At 46.5% G+C, this 20300-nt stretch overlaps 1 protein-coding gene across 2 annotated transcripts in view; it reads right to left on the bottom strand.

Annotated features, from left to right (window-relative positions):
- Nucleotides 1-3130: 3130 nt before the first annotated feature.
- DSCAM (DS cell adhesion molecule) overlaps nucleotides 3131-20300 on the bottom strand; it is a gene marked incomplete at both ends in the record, with an annotated part of 733770 nt that continues 716600 nt past the window's right edge. Inside the window, one exon of one of the 2 annotated variants that reach the window (XM_081235410.1) lies at nucleotides 3131-3428. In XM_081235410.1, the coding sequence (XP_081091536.1) occupies nucleotides 3131-3428 (298 nt within the window). Of the gene's footprint in view, nucleotides 3484-20300 lie in introns of both variants that reach the window. The other variant, XM_081235409.1, reaches the window with a different exon arrangement.

Raw genomic sequence — 20300 nt, 5'->3', positions numbered from 1 at the left:
GACCTTCCAAGAGTTGATGATATTCTCTGAGTCACATTCTTTGGACAAACATGCCATTTGAATGTGGACATACTGTGAGCTCTCTTTAAACCTCTGCAGAATAGGTGACTATAATGAACCATTCCTTGGATTCCTGGTCCTAGTCCAGTGCCTGGAGGCTGCACACACTCTCTACCATTGCTGGAAATAGATGTACAGAGTTCACCGCTTCTCTGGAGGGCCTCAGGCATTTCCTTAAAAGTCACATGAAGATTTTGGCATATGAGGAATCAATGTCCCAGGTCAGAGGGATCTTTCCTGGGTGGTGATCTACCACTTATTTTAAAAGCAAATTAAGCAACAGTGTGTTTTCTTTGTCTTAAGATATTATCAAGATTCTCTGAGTGATCAGATTTAAGACCATCTCGCTCTTCCATCTCTCCCCACCTCCCTTCTCCAGCCTCTTCTCTTTGTGGGTAGCACAGCAGAGGTGGGTACCAGGCAGTGACCCAGGTGGAAGCACTAGGGTTCCCATGGGTGTGCACATGCTCAGTGCTGTACCCTGGCTGTGCAGCAACAGAAGTCCTTGCTCACTTTAGGAAGGAGAACGTCTTTCAGGCTGCCAGCCAGGTGGATGCCTCAGAGGAAACCCAGTCCATTGACCCAATAGCGATTGTCCATTGACCCTAGAGTTTTTGGCCAGAGGATAAAGAATTTATCTGAGCTTCGCCACTCCAAGATACATCAATCTGGCTGCAGACTTAGGCTAGTAAGGTGACCTCTGGAAGGCATTATAAATCAGATTAGAGATGGGCAGAGGTCCAGAGGAAAATGATCACTCCTCTCAATAATGGACTTTTTAATCCACAGAGACCCCTTTCATCTGGATCTCTTTGTAGATATTAACATCAGGCCCCTACCTGAGGGGTAGGGTGAACTTTTTGATACAGTGCTTATGTGTTGAACTCATTTTAATGAGCATTTCCAAGGCAGTATTATTGAAAGCAATCCATTCCAGAGGCAGACAGGATATGGAATTTTTTATTTTTGCACATCTTGAGGTAAAAATTTTTTAAAATGTAAACTTCTAAGTTTGGGGAATATAGTAAGTTTAAGGTTGATGAACAACAGAGCTTTAGTTTTACTTTTTCCCAGAAAGTAGCATTTCATTTCTTTGAATTAAAAAAAAAAGCAGTCTGTGAGGATGCAAACAATAAGCTGTCAACATGGGTTAAAGTCTGAAACCACGGCAAGAAACAAACATTTCGCATCCAGGAGGTCACCTAAGGTTAGGGCCAGCAGGTGGTCCCGATGTGGTCCTGGATCTGCTCTGCAGACACTCGGTATCACAGAATCTATGTAGGCAAATGGGCTTTCCTGGAAAGTAAATGGAAGGAAGCAATGATGGAAAAGATGGAGGGAAGAAGGGAAGGAGCGAAGGAAGGAGAGAAGGAAGGAAAGAGGGAGGAACAGAAGGAGGCAGAAGAGGAAAGACATTTCTGAACATGTTCCCAGATGGCAATGGCTGGCACCAGCCTAGGCTGATGGCTTAAAGGGGAGCCTGCAGAGAGTATTAAGGGAGCGGACATATTTGTACAGTCTGCTACCTTGGCAACTGAGCAGCTACAGGCATTCAACCAAGTTTTCTGGTCATGCCAAACCTCTGACATGAGACCTAAGAGAGGCTGGAAGGGGGAGTTGGGGGGTCTTTCTAAGGTGTACTATGTAAGAGTCACGGGAAGGAGAGCGCAATTCATCCTGTTTAAGAATAAGTGCTCTGTTAGGATGAGCCACGTGGAAAATAATTTAAACTGAGGGGAAGAAACAGAAAGTTAGATTTCAGAGGAACATCACTTACTCTTGACTCATTGTCTCTGGGTGCAGAGGCGTGAGTCAGAGGAACAGACACTAAGATGGTCTACTGCACATTTAGATACTGGGTATGGTGGTGGCAGGACAGGTACCTGAGGACAGGATGCACAGACTTCTCCTGGTCCAGTCTTCCTGCCTCCAGTGAGCTGGGGCTGACGGTGGGACTCTAGAGTAGGGGTCTGCAAACTTTTTCTGGAAAGAGCCAGAGGGTGAATAGTTCCAGCTTTGCTGGCCACACCATCTCTGTTGTAACTACTCAACTCTGCCATCATGGCATGAAACAGCCATGGGCTAAATGCACATGGTGTGCATGGCTCTGTTCCAATAAAACTTTATAGATAAATATAGCCGTGGGCTGGATTTGTCCCGTGGGTCATAGTTTTCTGACCCCTGGTCCAGCTAGAGGGCCAGGTGTCATTGGGAGGCAAAGAGCAGAGCATATGAAGGGGCTTAGAATACCTGGCCAGCTCCTCATTAAATCTCAGACCTGCTGCATCTTCTGTGTTCTTCCCCTCTATCTTGGGGAGGTCAGACTCTCGGAATCCTCGCTTGTTTATTAAATTGGGGCCTTGATTCAGCCCTGGTGTTTGCAAACACAAGCATCCCTAGGAAGGAGGACCCAGCAATCAATAGGAGACAAGAGAAGTAGACATCGAAATAAAGGCAGACCACCTTTTCTTTTTTATTTCACTTAGACAAAATGCAAAGAGTGTCTCATTAAATTAAAAAATAAACAAAAAAGAGAACCAAATTGATTCCCCCCACCCCTTCACTGACGGCACTCATCCTAAGTAACAACAGAAGGAGGTCAAATCAAGGACCCAATTTCTAATGGGAAAGAAAGGTGTGCAAACATGACTAACGTTTCCCCCGGCCCCCAAATCAAGGTTCCTTTTAAATTCACAAAGGTCATTTTTTTTTCCTGTTTTCTTTCTTGAATCTTGTGTGATAGAACTTCCAGTCAGAAGGTTGAATGAGTCCCCCATGCACATTGTAGAAAATCAGTAAAAATGCAATAGCCCGTGAAGATCATAAAACTGGACTTCTTTCCCAAAAAATCAGATGCCCAGGCAGATGGAGCTCACACTCAGACAGAAAAAAAGCAGGAGAGTCTTTGCACTGTCTGTGTTTTTTTTTCAGTATTTTCTCTGTCTCTCTTTTTTTTAATATATTTTGGCAATTTTCTTTCATTATAAATATTGGAATTCTGTAAAAAAAAGGTAGCTTTGATTGAATTTTTTAAACCATATTTACAACCGCTGTCCAGTCATGCCGTTGGTTATACCAGGGTGTAGGACTTGGTGTAGGGGTTGCTGCCTTTCAAATGGCCCCGAGAGTCCAGCAGGGATTCCTGGGAGCTGCTCATCTTGGCTGCCTGTCCCAGCTCCACCCCCTCCCGCTGAGGTAATGTGGCCACGGCCCCCTGCTGCCACTGCTGTCCGTCCCTCGTGGAGGCCGTGGAGGAGGCAGCCTCCATGGGGATGGGCTCGAGGACTGGGGGGCGTTTCAGGGTCCGACTTTTCTGGGGCTCCAAGCATGCCTGCCCTAAACTCGGGTCCCTGCTGGCGCCTGGACCACTTCGATTCAACAAGAAGTCCATTCGAAGGTATGGAGGCAAGTGGATGAGGTCACCTGGAAGGAAACACAGAGGGTTAGGTGGGCTCTTCACTTGGTCAGCAGGTGCTGGCTGGCCCTGTGTCCACGCGATGGGCCACTCGGGGTATTACAGGTGGGGATGTCCCCACACCTGGGCACGTTTCCCGAGACCCCTGGTCAGAGCCCCTGCAAAGGCATTATCCTCAGGCCTCCTCCACCATGCACAGAGAGAGCTGGCTTTCCTATGGCTTGTTCACTTAAGCTCTTAAATGTCATACTTTCACCAGAGAAATAGACGTAAGAAGATCCTTGGAACCCCCACCATGGGAAACATCAGAGGCAACCACGCACGCAGGGTATAAACGGTGACGGGCTGAACCCTGGATGCAGTGGGCAGTGGTCGGGAGAGTGCAGGGCTTGAGGAGGGAGACAGGGATGCAGAGCAAAAAATGATGGAGTCTCAGCACTTCCACGGAACTGTGTGACCTTGGCCACCACTCAGTTACCGGTTTCTGTGATTGCTTTTGGTGGAATCCTTACTAGGCTTTGACTGCCTGCTAAACTGCTTGCGTCTCTTCTGTTTTGGTCAGTGCCATGTAGACAAAGAGGAACAGCTTAGACCGAGTATCAGGGTTTCTACTTCTTTCTCAGGATCACTCATTTGGCTTCTATGATGCCAGGGAAATGCACCCTCTTCAAGAGAACCCACTGTGGGGAGAGAGGTTAGTGGACAGAATCCAGCTGCCACCCCCGCCCCGACGCAGAGGCCACCTGTCCTCTGGGCTGCTCCCAGCACTGCCTGACACGGCAGGTTCCCCTAATGACAAACCCCACCTGATGTGGGATTTCTCAATGAGGGGTTTGCTCAGGGCTTCCCCATCGCCCGGCTGCAGTGTCCTCAGCAGTGCATTACAGCCGAGGGTCTTCCTGCCCACCCCTTCCTTCCCTTCCTCCTGTCACAGGATTCACACCTGTGTCTTGGTCTGTGGGCCCTCCTTGCCTGCTTCTGCTGTAATGGAGCAGGACCCTGTGGGGACTTTCTGGAACAGACACCAGCCATGTCCTCCACCTGCTTCTTGTTGCAGAAAATCTTTAGCCTACTAGGCCATCCCCAAGTTCCAAAGAATAAATTTAATCAGAGAAATAAGAAGATGCAGAAACAAAGGACAATAGTCAAGGAAGACAAAATAACAATAGTTTAGTCATCAAACAAAGTCAAGGATCTTTAGTTCTTCCTCAAGGCCTATAGAGGACATTCTGAGACAAATCCTTTGAGCTGTTCTGTAGATACTGAAACACCACCAGTTGGAAGGAGTTAACTGCATGCTGCTCACCAGCAGGAAATCCCAGACCAGTTGGAACCAGAAGGTTGATGATGTTGACTCCCAGTTACCTTACCACCAGCCAGTCAGAAAAATGTCTGCAAGCTGATCATGACCCCCACAACCCTCTCCTCAGCACGTAGCCCCTTTTTCTTTTCCCTATAAAATTTCTGAGCAAAGCCTGAGAATGGGGAGTTGGTTCTTTAGGACATGAGTCCACCTTCTCCCCAGGACTGCCAGCTTCCTCAAGAAAGCTGTCTCTCCTTTTACCCAACATCTGTTTCTCAGTGTTGGATTATTGAGAAATAAGTGGCTGAACCTGAGTTCAGCAATATTGCTCCCTCTTTTTATCTTTATCCTTTACAAGAATCCCCCCACCCCTCAACCCCACCACCAAATCCCTTGCATGTCTAATCTGTCTTGGCATCTGCTTCTTGGAAAACCTGAACTGGCACAGCTGCCATCACCATCAACTATGACAATTTTTCTTTTGAAGTCCAACTGTGACCTCTAATTGCCACATTCTATGGTTTCTTCTTGGTCCTCACCCTACTTGTACCACCTGCAACATTTTGTGCTGTTGACCTTTTTGTTTTTGTTTTGAAACTCTCAGCTTCTACAGCATTTTGCTCTCCCAGAGCTCTTCCTACATCTCTGACTGTGACTTGTTACTCTCCTTTCCTGGACCCTGTCCTCCATCCACCCTCTAAGAGCACCCTGTGCTCAGCCCTCTCTTGGAGGCTCAGCACTTACCTCATCTCCTTATAGCTCACATCCATCTTTTCCATTTTGCTCTCTTTCCTGAGTTCTAGACTTGAATTTCAGATGCTTTGCTAGATATTTCCACATCAATGTCCATCACGAATTTTATTTTATATTTTGCATTTATTTATTTTTTTAACATCTTTATTGGAGTATAATTGCTTTACCATGTTGTATTAGTTTATGCTGTATAACAAAGTGAATCAGCTATGTGTATACATATATCCCAATATCCCCTCCCTCTTGCACCTCCCTCCCACCCTCCCTACCCCACCCCTCTAGGTGGTCACAAAGTGCCAATCTGATCTCCCTGTGCTATGCGGCTGCTTCCCACTAGCTATCTATTTTACATTTGGTAGTGTATGTATGTCAATGCCACTCTCACTTCATCCCAGCTTACCCTTCCCCCCTCCCCGTGTCCTCAAGTTCATTCTCTATGTCTGCATCTTTATTCCTGTCCTGCCCCCAAGTTTGTTAGAACCTTTTTTTTATTATTATTATTATTTAGATTCCATATATATGTGTTAGCATACAGTAGTTGTTTTTCACTTTCTGACTTACTTCACTCTGTGAAGTACAGACTCTAGATCCATCCACCTCACTACAAATAACTCAGTTTCATTTCTTTTTATGGCTGAATAATATTCCATTGTATATATGTGCCACATCTTCTTTATCCATTCATCTGTCGATGGACACTTAGGTTGTTCCATGTTATGGCAATTGTAAATAGTGTTGCAGGGAACACTGTGGTACATGACTCTTTTTGAATTATGGTTTTCCCAGCAGTGGGATTGCTGGGTCATATGGTAGTTCTATTTTTAGTTTTTAAAGGAACCTCCATATTGTTCTCCATAGTGGCTGTATCTATTTAAATTCCCACAAAGAATGCAAGAGGGTTCCCTTCTCTCCACACCCTCTCCAGTATTTATTGTTTGTAGATTTTTTGATATGGCCATTCTGACTGGTATAAGGTGATACCTCATTCAGACTATACTACAAAGCTACAGTAACCAAGAAGTATGGTACTGGCACAAAAACAGAAATACAGATCAATGGAACAGGATAGAAAGCCCAGAGATAAACCCACACACATATGGTTACCTTATCTTTGATAAAGGAGGCACGAATATACAATGGAGAAAAGATATCCTCTTCAATAAATGGTGCTGGACAGCTACATGTAAAAGAATGAAATTAGAACACTCCCCAACACCATATACAAAAATAAACTCAAAATGGTTTAAAGACCTAAGTGTAACGCCAGACACTATCAAACTCTTAGAGGAAAACATAGGCAGAACACTCTATGACATAAATCACAGCAAGATCCTTTTTGACCCACCTCCTAGAGAAATGGAAATAAAAACAAAAATAAACAAATGGGACCTAATGAAACCTAAAAGCCTTTGCACAGCAAAGGAAACCAAAAACAAGACAAAAAGACAACGCTCAGAATAGGAGAAAATATTTGCAAATTATGTAACTGACAAAGGATTAATCTCCAAAATATACAAGCAGCTCATGTAGCTCAATATCAAAAAACAATGAACCAAATCCAAAAATGGGCAGAAGACCTAAATAGACGTTTCTCCAGAGAAGAAATACAGATTGCCAACAAACACATGAAAGGATGCTCAGCATCACTAATCATTAGAGAAATGCACATCACGAATTTTAAAAGCCACAGTCTACAAACCCAGTTTATGAAGGCCAGCCCCTACTCCCAAACTCATCTCCAAATGGCACTTTCTCTTTCATGCCCAATCTTTTTGTATGTCATCCTCATCTTCCTAGAAATTGATACTTGAAATCTCAGAGCCCTCACTGACACCTCCTTCTCCAGGTTAATTCTGCTTGCAAAATATCTCTTGACTCCCTTTTGTTCCCATCATTATGATCCTGGTTCAAGTCTTCAATACATCTTGTGGGTCCCCTAAATGCATGAACACAATTAGAGCCCAGTCACTAGATGCACTTTGCAAACTACATTGCCCAGGTTTGAGATGGACTGAAGCCTAGATCTGACCTTCCAGCAGTTTTGGAATAGACATTGTTCACTGTGTATCCTAGTGCTTCCAACTCTTCTCACTTCGAGACGCATGCAGACAAGGGGTATTTGTGCAACACCCTGGGATGAATGCAGTGGGCTCTTCCTGGCCACGTTGGGGACTGAGAGGCTGGCCATCTTGGCTCACCTGTAAGTCCCTCATGGCAGACCTGGTGACAGCTCTGATTAGAAAACGGGCTGGGGGTGTGCAGTCCTGGAGCCGAGAGACCAGGTAAGAGGATGTGCAGGTGAGGAAGCCATGGTGATGGGAAGTGAAAGGGAATGGAACTGTGAGTTATGGAACAAGCCCAAGGAGATGGCTCCAGAACTGATGGCAGGTGGGGCAGGTGGGAAGGAGGGGTCATTGATGACTCCCTTCCAGGTTTCAAGCTCAGGAAACTGGGTGGACAGCAGGATTATTCATTCATTGCACAGAACTGCCTAGGAGAAAAATCATATTTTGGTGGGAAAAGATCATGGGTTTGGTTTCAGACATGCTGAGTTTGACGTGGTTGGGGACACCCCAGAGGAGATCGTTAGTGAGCATTTTATTCTTAATAACATATCTAAGGCATAACTCATTCCCTAACTTTCTGAATCTAAAATAACTGGCAATTCTTATTTCTTTTGCTTCAAAATATTCCCTGCTTTCCTTATTGTTGATCATGTTTTCCTCAGCCAGCCCCTTGGCAGGATCTTGGAACCTCCTGTGCCAGGCAGGGCTGCCATTAGCTGGTTGTTGTGCTAACAAAGCAGTGAAGCTGTGTGCAATTAGACAGTGACTTTTAGACCCCAGAACCTTCAAAATTCAAGTTTACTCACTGAAAGAGAATAACCATTTAAAGAGAAGGGAGAGACTACTCAATGGTTTAGGAGAACTAGAAACAAAAGGAAGACAGGCTGAAAAATTACTGGAAAATGCATTTTGCACAGTTTAAATGAGCATAAGAATTTTCAAAATGCTTTGACTTTTCTTAAGAGTCCCCCCAACCCCCCAATAAGAGAAATGATGGCCTTATTTTGGGGAGATTTACCATGTTGATTTCTGAGACCTTGCATTACATTGTCATGTTGCTTGGTATTTATGATGCAAGAATCCACTTAGCATTTTCCCACTGGCTTTGTCAGGATGTCTTTATCTCGAGAAGTGATGGTGACTAATTACATGTTTTCATTAATATTTTTTAGCCTGTGTTCCACTAAAATACCTTGGTTTTGGCTCACTGAAATCAAAGGTACTTTGATTCAACATTGGCTTCATACAATGAGCTGGATCAAAGGAAAGCCCAATAATAAATTCCTTGATGATAAATTGGCCACGACACTCTTAGAGAAAGAAATGATGTAATTTCGCATTCTTGTGAAATGAGTTTTGTAACTTGATGTATCTGGACTTTAGATTAGAAAAAATGGTGGTATGAAGTTTACCATTATAGATTCTAATGTTGAAGGTATATATTGCTATGTGTATTAGCTTTAGTCCCGAAAAATAAAAGTATTTAATTTAAAAAAATGAAACCTTATGTCCCTAATGCCTTTTATGATGGTATTGAAAATTCTTCATCTTCCTTTCTGGTAGTGGATGTATTCTTTAACCTTCTCTATTGGGGGTTAAATTATTTGCAAACAAATATCATGAAAGCATTAACAGAGCTGTGATTAAAAACAAAAACTGGAACAATTCTTTTGTAGCATGAAGAATATTTTTTTGCATGTGAATCAACACACCCTAATGGACCAATATTGAAATTTGTGGATTTTTATATATCCAATATCCTAAACATGATTATCTGTCTTTATTCCAAGAGTCCAGATTAATTGGACTAACTGGCTCTTTTATTTATTTACATAACTAATATTATCTTAAAAATCATTTTGTTCAAGTACTTGAGAAAATGTGGAAGGCATTTACCTCCAGGGTTCTTTTAAAATGTAGGTCATGAGTGCCTTATGCTCTTTCTGACACCCAACTAAATCTTGAGTGCTTGGCATATTTGTAATGCTTTGTCACAGATTCACGAATGACTCTCCATTCCAGCAACCCCCCTTTGAACAAACAGGGCTTATTAAACTCCTAAAAAGCAATACCATCTTGGTGCCAGCTGGACTGCGGGATGCTCAGGTTTCAGATTGGATGGAACGAATGTGTCTGAAATCAAAAGACAAACCCATGATACCTGCCCCCTGCCTGCAGGGGTTGCCACTTTAGATGTAGTGATCAAGGTAGCTGGAAAAGACTGGTGAGAACTGGAAATCCTTAATAATGAACCCAGCTCAGCACCACATCCTTATATACAAGGGCTTCTGTGTTTGCTTATTGCAGGCCTGCTAAGCATCTCTGAATAGTCAGTATCTCCAAGAGATCCAGTTTTTCAGGCAAAGCTTGATTAAGTTGTGTGATGCTCTAATTAGCTCCTTTTGACAGTGTGTGTTTTCTGATTAGCACCCCAAGTAGCCCTTTCTACTGTGTAAATGCCGTAAATTGAGCTCTCTTAATAGTTCATGCGCTGACGCAGAAGAAACCACCAGAGTGATCGGTGGGGAGCGCTATTTATTAAAGGTACTTTATGGCCATTAAAACCCCACCTCTTTTGCTAGTCCCAGTACCAGTTAGGAAACTGGATTCTCTAAGCGTCTGTCCATTTTAATGTTCTGCAGACGTCTATACATGCCGAGACAACCATGCGCTTATGACTCCAGACAGACAGAAATAAAATGGGAAACTGTCATGACAATCTAGACACCTACGCACCTGCTTTCCTTAACCTCCCCGCCCTCCATCTGCCTGTTTCACATGGGAGAAACTAAACAACACTTCTAACGGTGGTGCTTAAGAGTGGAAGTCTGGACGACATTGCCTGCATTTAATCCGACAGGTATAAGTCTGGGCTCAGTTTCCTTACTCATAAAATGGGAACAAGAGCAGAATCGACCACAGAGGGTTATAATGAGGATTTAATTAGATAATGCAGGTGAAAGGTTTACTGTCAGACATCTCCCTTTCAGAGGGTCTGAAGTTATGGGGCTGGAAATCTGACAGGGGAATGAATCGGGAACTCTTCTTTTACCCTAGGGTCTGTCTTTTATAGGTTGAGTAGTGTCCCCCCAAAAGATAGGTCCATACCCCAACCCTTGGAGTCTGTGAATGTGATGTGATTTGGAGAAGGGGTTTTTGTTGATGTCATTAAGTAAAGGACCCTGAGATGAGATCACCTGAATTTAAGGTGAGCCCTAAATCCAATGACATGTGTCCTCATTAAAAAAAAAAAAGGGCCTCCCTGGTGGCGCAGTGGTTGAGAGTCCGCCTGCCGATGCAGGGGATACGGGTTCGTGCCCCGGTCTGGGAGGATCCCATATGCCGCGGAGCGGCTGGGCCCGTGAGCCATGGCCGCTGGGCCTGCGCATCCGGAGCCTGTGCTCCGCAACGGGAGAGGCCACAACAGTGAGAGGCCCGCATACCGCAAAAAAAAAAAAAAAAAAAAAAAAAAAAAGCAGAGGGAGATGTGAGACATAAAGAATGGAGACGGCCATGTGAAGATGAGGCAGATGTTGCAGTGATGGGGTCACGAGCCAGGGAACACTTGGAGCCACCAGAAGCTGGAAGAGAGAAGGAAGGGACTCTTCTCTAGAATTCCTGGAGGGAGCACAACCTCACTGACACGTTGATCTCGGACTTCTGTACTCCCAGAAAAGAGAATATATTTCTGTTGTTTTAAGCCACCTAGTTTGCGGTAATTTGGTATAGAGGTCACAGGACCCTGATACAGAGGTCCTTTCTTCCTGTCTGGGATAGGCTGGGGGCGTCACAGGAAACCTCTTTGAACATTTCTCCTGTGTGGAACAGTCTCTGCTCCCATCCACCAAGGAGAGGAGGGGTTTTCTCTTTAATGAGCAGTAACAGCGGCCAGCATGCTTGTGGTTTATGCTGTCCCTGCGCTGTGCCCTGAGCTCACAGTAGCCCCTCTGTGGGCTGTCCTATCAGCCATCCTTCCTTCTCTGCCAAGGCCAAGCCAGAGTCACTTCTTTCATGTCCCCTGCTCCCTGGGGAAGTGGACAGCTGTCCAGCTGGCACCCAAAGACCCCCTCAGGGATGGGTTGGAGGTGCTTTTCCGGATTCCCCCCAGGAGGGAGCTGAAGCCTCCTGAGTGCATCTGTCTCCACGGGCCTTCTCGGTTCCCCGCTGCCCAGCCCTCCCCAGCCCACCCTCCCAGAACACTTGACCCCCGCCAGGCTCCGTGGAGCAACCCCCCCAGAATTGAATCCACCCCAGCCCTCTGGAGTTTCCATTTGAAAGCGGCAGTGACCCAGGAGAAGTCGAAGGGTCTCCTTTGCTTTGAACTCCAGAGTCACCTGTGTCAGGTGCGCATGCCCTTGGCATCCTGGTGTGTAAACCCGCCACTGCCCCCAACCGGGGTGGAGCCTGGCCTGGCCTGGGTGTGGATTCCAGGAAACTAGGGCCTCCAGAACTGACACCCTCAGTTATAACTTCCCCTCTTGCTTTCCTCCGGCCACCTCTCCACTTTCTCTCTCCCTCTTTTTAGTTTTGTTTCCTTTGTGCTGAAACTTTCACCCATGAAGTAAAAGGCATGGGGAGGGGATAAAGCACAGACAGTGCAGGTGCGAGAGGGTCAGGAGACGGCTGAGTGCAGTGCAGGGGCCAGGGCACCAGTGTCGAGTGAGTGAGTGTGTGTGTGTGTGTGTGCACCTGTGCATGTCTCTCTGTGTGTGTATGTGCATGTGTGATGGAAAGACAGAGATGGAGTGGAGGCACATAGGAGAAAAGCACAGAGTGTGGCAGGCGGCCCCGGGGCTCACCCTCTGAAAGCTGGGAGGGAAAGGACCTGGAGACCCCAGCGCTCCCTTCCTCACCTTCCTTCTGCCCTGCTCACCTGCCTGCCTGTACTTCCAGCCCTTCTAGCACCTTCCCAGACCCCTAAACCCTGTGAGCTACCTCCCCAAACCCAGAGGAACCCACGGGGGCTGAGTCCCGCCTGCGCCTTGCAGGCTCTCTCCACCCACCGGCTTGTGTGGGTTTTAATTGCATGTTTGTGCGTCATCAACAGTCACCCCACTGTGCTCTGTTCCCGAGGCCAAAGTCTCTGTTGGCCCTTGTGTTAGAGACATGGAGGGACGCCAAGGGGCGAAGGAGGCTGGTGGGGGAAGAAAGAGCTCCGAGAAACTGGGCTGAGGGACTGAGCTGCTGGGCCAGCCTGGGGTCAGATGGTGCTGAGATGGAGGGGGTGGGGCAGGGGTGAGGTGGGAGGGAGGAGGGCTGGCAGGGAGACAGAGAGGCAGAGACAGAGAGAGACAAACAGAGAGATGGGGGAGAGAGAGACCGAGACAGAGAGGGAGACAGAGAGACAGAGACAGAGAGAGACAAACAGAGAGATGGGGGAGAGAGAGACTGAGACAGAGAGGGAGACAGAGAGATGGGGGAAGAGAGAAAAAAGAGAGGAGAGAGAGAGACAGAGGGGGTCAGGGAAGCACATACCCAGAGGGAAGCAGAGGGAAATCATGAAGACACAGGACCAAGAGAGATGAAAGTGAGAGACACAGAGCCACACAGAGAGAAAAGCCAAGGTCACTGAGTCACAGGATGACGGCTACGAGGACTGGGCAGCGAGCCCTGTGGGAAGGGATGTAGACTGTCGGCGACGAGCTAGCCCTCTCTCCTCGCCTGGCCTCCACAGTCCACCCACCCCGGGCCTCGCACTCCCCAGGCATCCCCCCGACCCCGTCTCATCAGCCTGCAGCCCACAAACTGCACCCTTCACCCCCGGCCGCCAGAGGAGCCCAGGCGCTGCTCTGACTCGCTCCTTGAGGATGAGAGGCGATTTAGTCATTACTTCCATGTTATGCCTTACTATTTGACATAATGGGCCATTTCTCATCCTCCTGTCACTGCCCTCTGGGGACCTTTGGTGCCACTAATATCCCCGAAAGTTCACACCAAATAAGTCAGCATCCATTTCTCTCTCGGCCCCTAACCACTTTGCTTACTGGTGCCATGACAACTCCAGCCCTCCGGCCTTGAACTAGCATGGATTCCCCTGGCGATCCCACATCCATCAGAAGATACGAGCTCAGAGCTTGCCATCCTCCACCCAGGGGGCCTCTGAGCCCTGCTCTGCCCGACTATGGGAAAACTGCTGTGTTAAACCTGCCTCTTTTTAGCAGAAAACCAGAAACACCCCCCTGACTTCCTCTCAGGAAAGCAAAACTTCCTGAACCTTCTCAGTCTATTCAGACTCACATGCAACATTTGAATGCATTTTAGCTTTGGAAGAAGAATGGCAAAATCAATACCAACTCTGAACAAGAACAGATCAATTCAGAAACTCTGTAATGGACGTGCAGTCCGTGAATCTGGCTCAGACAACGGTTCCCACCTCTGGCCACGTGCACCCTGGGGAAAGAAAGCCTACAGTCGAGAACAGCGGTTCCCAGCTGAGGGTGATTTTGCCCTCCAGGGGGCACGTGGCAACGTCCTGTGATGCCCAGGGCAGCCTCCACCACAGAGCATCAGCCAACCCCAGATGTTATGCGCCGCTGTTGTGAAATCCTAGCTTACATGGTCCAAGTTCCTAATTCCACGCGGATCCTGATTTCACTTTACTTTTACTTGAACAGCAACAGATTCAATCAGAATAGGGAATGGTACTTCTCTGCCTCTCCTAATCCACAAGGAATTACCTCCTCAGTTCTTTGTGGAGGAATGTAAGGGATGCATCCGATGGAACAGCAGTTAGATGGCCTGTGTCCGACCTGACCTGACTAGGGTGGTGGGCTCAGAGCAACGGGCAAGGTGTGAGTGAGAGCTGAGCCTTGTCTTGAAATCCTGCCTCTGCCTCAAATAGTTCTGTGAGCCCGTTGAGCTTTAGCTCTTTCCTTTAGTCAAGGGAAACGGGCCTGATAATTTCTAATGAAAACCTGTAATCCTGAAAGAGTCTTTCTTATGCTCTGAACCATCTCACCTGGGAAAACTGGTCCAGCACCTGCGAACTTGGAGGTGCTTGGAATTTGGGGATGAATAATGGACAAATGAATGCATTTTTGGGAGCCTGAAATTCCAAGGCGCATTGCAATATCCTTCTTCTCCCGGCTGGGCAATTCTTTATACTCAGCAAATGTGAGAAGATGTGCACGCTTTCACAAAAAAAAATTGTGCAGGATGAAAGTGAAGCAGGGTCCCTGTGGGCTTCAGTCTCCTCTGGGGACACAAAAAAAAGAACTTTCATCAACTTCTAACAAGGTTTGATATCTGTGCTTGGATGGAGCTGGATATTGATGCAAAAGTAAGAAGCCAAGGATGCTTACCTCGACTTCCGGCAATTTCAATAAAAACTACACAGACTTGAAACGACACTATGGCATCAAAGAGCTAGTTACAAAGGGGAGCGTGTAGTCCACGCACACCCGAGGCCGACCAGATCTAACACTTTTCCAGTTTAATATTAATGTCACAGCAGTAATGAAAACTTGTAAATGAGCCCTTCTTGGTAAATGAATCTTCACTCCCAAACGGCAACCAGGAAAAACTCTAAATAAGTAATGTGAGATGGTTATCAGAGGTCCGCGTCAGTGGATTCTATTACCATTCTTGGCTTGTACTTGGGAGGCTTCATGTATTTTTAAGGGCTCATCGCTATTGTGATCCTACTTGCTGGTGAACTTTAAAAACTATACTGAGGTATAAAGTGGGGCTTTGAATTTGTTGTGCTCGTGATTCTTCTGAAAGAGAGTAGTTCTGGATAAAAAGCAGGATTGGAAAATCTGCTCAGAAGGTAGGCGAGCTGGGAACATGTTGGGGCATTTGGAGCCCCCAGTGGGGAAGGGTCCATGAGGGTCACGTGACACCCTCAGGGACCCACACACTGAGGACCCCCAAGGAGGAGCCCTGGCTGGGGACTTCAACCTGTTCAGCTGCGAGGTTAGCAGCCCCGTGTCAATAACCCTGCTCATCTTGACTCATCCCACAAAAGGACTCGTTCACCTGGAGCGAGATGATGCCAGGCAGAGGAAATCTATGTTGGTGGAAATTAGGAGGCCAGAGAGTTGGGGTGTGGAGAGCAGGGGGGTCATGACTGGTGGGGAAGGTGGGGCTGGCTTCTCAGAGCCTTGGGGGTCTCTACCCTGAAAGCAGTGGGAAGGCAAAGAAGGGATTTTAACATGAGGGTGTCGACTGAATCACTTCTGGCTTGTTGCTTCCTAGTCTGGGAATAGGATGCTTGAGCCACTGGTTCCGTATCCACACAGGACCACACTGAGAGATGCTGGTCCTTGCTGTATATTTTTTACCCTTTGTGTATTTCCAGGACCTTCAGGTCGTTTCTGGCTTGTGGTGACATCTCACCAGGCTGTGAATGTGTGTGTGTGTTCGTGTGTGTGGGAGGGGGTGTCTGTCTTCCATAAGCTGGGTTTTGCCTTGTTTCTTGGGCCTCCTCAATGACCTGTCTTTGGGACAATTTGTCTGCTGTCTGTGACACTATGTGCTATTCTGATAAACAAGGAGACTGTGGGAAGTGTTGGTTTAACATATTAACACTTTGATGTCTTCAGGTAATACCTGGCACGGTATTTTTACAGGGAAGATGCTCAGTAGAGATGGGTTGAATAAACAAGTGTATTACATTTGTGTTTTGACAGGGCCCTTCTGGAGATGCGGTGGACTTTCCTTCATGGTGGTGAGCCTCTCTGCTTGTCATCCACGCACTGGAATCCAGAGCTGCCTTCTGGTCACTCAGCAGGACACAGGTGGCCGTCCTGCCCCTCTGTCACAGGCCCAGGTCTCCCCCTCACTTCCACTCCCTGTAGGCTCCCCGACAATGAGAGCTGAACCCCAATATGTCTACCTAGGAAGGCAGCGAGGCGCCAATGGGCTCAGAAGTCAGAGAGAATGTAGTGAGAACGAAAGACTAAATCTCCATATAGCTGCGGCCACAGTAAAACAGCCAGAGCATGTAGCAAGGTTGGAGGAAAGCTCGGGCACCTGTGCCCCGTGTCTGGAGGAGGAGATGGTTGGGAAAGGCAAACGGGCTCAGGGTTCCAAGCTCGGGACCCTCAGAACAAGTCCCGCCATCACTTTCTGTGTCTGAGGGACATCGACAAAGAACAGACTGAAGTTACAGGCGGGTCCTTAAGAAGACAGAATTGCAAATGCACATCAGAAAGGTTTGGTTTTCTAAGAGGGAGTCAGAATGAGCCCATTCGAATGTTAAGGTCTACCTAGAGCTGCGTGAATATGCGGCAATGTTGCTTCATGGCCCCCCCGGGGGTCTTTCTGACTTTAAATCCTGGGGGAGTGTTTGAAAGTCTGCACCTTTCAAACACAGCTTGGACGGAAGGAAACTCTTCCTGTGTTGTGGATGCCAAGCTCATTGCTGTCTGCTGGCCTTTATCTCTGCTCTTCCCTCTGCGTGGACCTCTATTCCTCAGGGTCTTTGCCCGGGTCTCCCTGCCCGTCCACCACTGAGGTCTCAGCTCACATCTCATTGCTTCTGAGAGGACTCCCCTGACCATCTTCTCCTAAGTACCTCCTGCCAGACTTTTTCCCCTTCCTGGTTTACTTCCCTTCCCAGCGCTGACCATGATCTGAAACAATACCATTTGTTTACTTGATAAGTGTCTGTCTCCCCACAGGAACATAAGCTCCTTCCAAGCGGGGTCTTCGTGGGTCCTGTCAGCCGTTGTATCCCCAGCTCCGAAAACAGGGCTAGGTGTGGAGTGGAAGCCAGAAAATACACACTGGAGGAAAGGCAGGGAGGCAGGGGGGGCGGGCGGGAAGGAGCAAGGTCATCTCTAGAAGGGTGAAGGCCAGGGGAACTCAAGCCTTGTGCGTGTGTGTCCGTGTGTGTGCATGTGTGCGTGCGTGCATGACATGTGCACACGACAGCTGAGAACAAGGCCAGCCTTTGCAGGGGATGTGACCTGAGCAGAGGCCGGCTGGTCCTTCAGGTGGGAGCCCTGTCTCTCACTCCACTCTCTTCTCTCCCTTTAAACACACACCCACAGGGGAGCGTGAAGTACATGATGAGTGGATCCTAAAATTAAAATCCTCAAACTGCTTCATATAACTGGTTGTTCAGAGAACCAATAAGTTGGTGGCAAGCAATGGCCATTTCCAACCGGAAAACCTCCCCTGCATTCATCATGGCGGAGGAGCGGGGGGTCAGTGAGGTGCAGACGTTTAAGGCTGGGGTCCCAGCGTCTCAGGGAGGAGATCAGAAGGGGTGGACACTTCCCTTGCTGCTGGCGGGGCCAGGCTGCATTAGGTTGCAGATTTGAAGCTTTAAATTGATTTAAGTAGCTTCCTGCAGTGGTATCTCTTGATTGCACAGGATAAGCATCATGAATAAAGAAGCAGTAGTAATCCAAGAACATCAGAAACTGGCTCCAGATGCTACCTGAAACCAAAAGTAGCTATCGTAACTGAAGTATTAGAAGCCACCTTGACCGAGAGGAAAAGAAGCTGTTAAATTTTCCAGCTATTTCTCAGAGGAATAGTTAGTTTGTTTGCTTTGTCTTTTGTTTTTAAAGATGGAAATAGTTTCTATTTAATAATTTCTAACCATTGTAATATTTGAACCAATCGGCCAATCTTGTCATCTTCACAATCATGATATATTCATTCATTCAATAACATTTATTAAACACCTGCTCTACATCAGACACAGTGTTAGGTATATACATTCAATGTCATTCAGCTGGTTAAAAATATTTCTTGAACACTCGCTATGCTGCCAGATAACTGCTAGACACCAGGAGAGAAATATACAGATGACTAAGACATATTTCCTATTTTCCTGCAGCCACAATCTGGCCAAATTCATTTAGCTTGGTCCTGATTTGTAGAGAATTTAAAAGCCTGGGGTTGTAAATGGAAAAAAAAAAACTCATCAGAAAAGAACTGATGGCAAGGAGAAAGATATCCAGAGATCTGGATGGCTGATAGCATCTAGAAACACAAGGGAACACAGGTAAAGACTTTGGTTTGGAAGCTCTGTTCAAGGAACTGCTAATTTTGACACAGTCTCCAGTCAGCAGGATAATAAACTGTAACTTTAGGTTTTGTGCCCAGTGTTGAATTTAGTTCCATTATAAAGGAGCAACAGAAAGGCTTCCAGAAGGATGAAATATTTTTCTAAAAGCATATCAAATGTTCAGTAATAATAATACATCATCTAGAGTGGACAAAACAATGTTTGTGGGCATTAGAATACATAAGGATTTAAAAAGTTATTCATACCTACAGTTATAAAATCCTTTTAGTCTAAATTGCATATTATGACAATAGTACCTTACTTGTGATCTTTCAGTTGTTCTGATGGATCCAGGCAACAATATCATGAAAAGAGTTCAAACATTTTTTTTTTCAATAGGAATCCAACACGATGAACAACAAGCCATCAAAAAGGTACAAACCTTTAATTATTTCAAGACCGGTACACATAGGACATTTAACCTAGGAGCTGGTTCTACACAAGGGGAAGCATGGCATGTATCTCAGATGGGAGTGTGATGCATATACTTAACTGGGTGCTATTGATATACAAATGAGGTGGATGCTCTCCAGGAATCAATGGCCGTGGAAGGAAAATAAACCAAAGAAGGAAGGAGGAGGGGGGCGAGCAGTACATCTGCAGACCATCATTGGAGTCACCGTGGGAGCCCTGACGGCGACAAGGCGACAACAGAAGCTACAACTAATGCTGCTGACGCCTGCATCAGGCGACATACAGCTTACACAAACCCCAGATGGTGGGTGTTGATGCCATGCCCATTTTACAGATGAGCCAACTGCAGCCCAGCGAGACTAAACAACCTGTCCACAAGCTCATTTGCTCCTCTCTTGTCTTCCTTACTCTCGAGGTTTACAGCCACAAAATGCTATGGCATTTCTCCTACATTTGCTGCATTGGCCTTGCAAATGAATGCCAACAACAAAAAGTCCTTGAATAAAAACACCCACAAATAAAGTCTTCTCCCTGAGGAGGTAGAGAGCACGGAAATAAATGAAGCTCTCATTCTTGACAGGAGGTTGGTGTGGATTTGACTCAGTTTGGAAGATGAGCTGCTGGATAGACAATGCTTATTTTATGTATCTTTATGCATTTACAAAGCTCATTTCAGCTTGGCCTTATGCCATAAAGCCCAAAGGAATCGTGGGGATTTAAAATGAAGATATATTTTTGAAATAGAACCTGTATTACTGTTCAGAAAATGGGAACACGAGAAATAAAACTGGATTCCACAAGAAAGGATAAGCCAGTGCACAAAGTCAAGTCTACAGACAGGTACTTCAGGGTGAAAAAGAAAATGTGATTCTTCAGAAGAGAACTACAACTGGCTGTCGTGGTTCAGATCCAATCTAAAGATGTGTTTCATTTGCCCCGTACAATGGTTTGCACGTATCTGAGCAAACACTTGAAAAGTGTGAGTTGCCGTATAACACCAAAATTTCTGGCTTCTCTTGAGAAACTAGCTCACATGGCCCCCAGTTTCCATTGGGAATCAGTTGGCAGGAGGCTGCTAGAGTCCTTTTCCCCTAGACAGTCACTCAGCTCTTGAATTCTCCACATCCCCATCCATCCCTCTACCCTGCCCCACACCCTCTTCACTTACATGATCTGCCAGGCCCTGCAGGCCTTCGGGTTTGCAGCTCCCATCCACACACCCAGAATACTGTTCAAGGCAGACACCAAACTACTGGCCGACCTGAC

This window comes from Mesoplodon bidens (genome assembly GCF_964165515.1).
Source record: "Mesoplodon bidens genome assembly, chromosome: 5".
Classification (NCBI taxonomy): domain Eukaryota; kingdom Metazoa; phylum Chordata; class Mammalia; order Artiodactyla; family Ziphiidae; genus Mesoplodon; species Mesoplodon bidens.
This window is presented reverse-complemented; position numbering and strand designations above follow the sequence as displayed.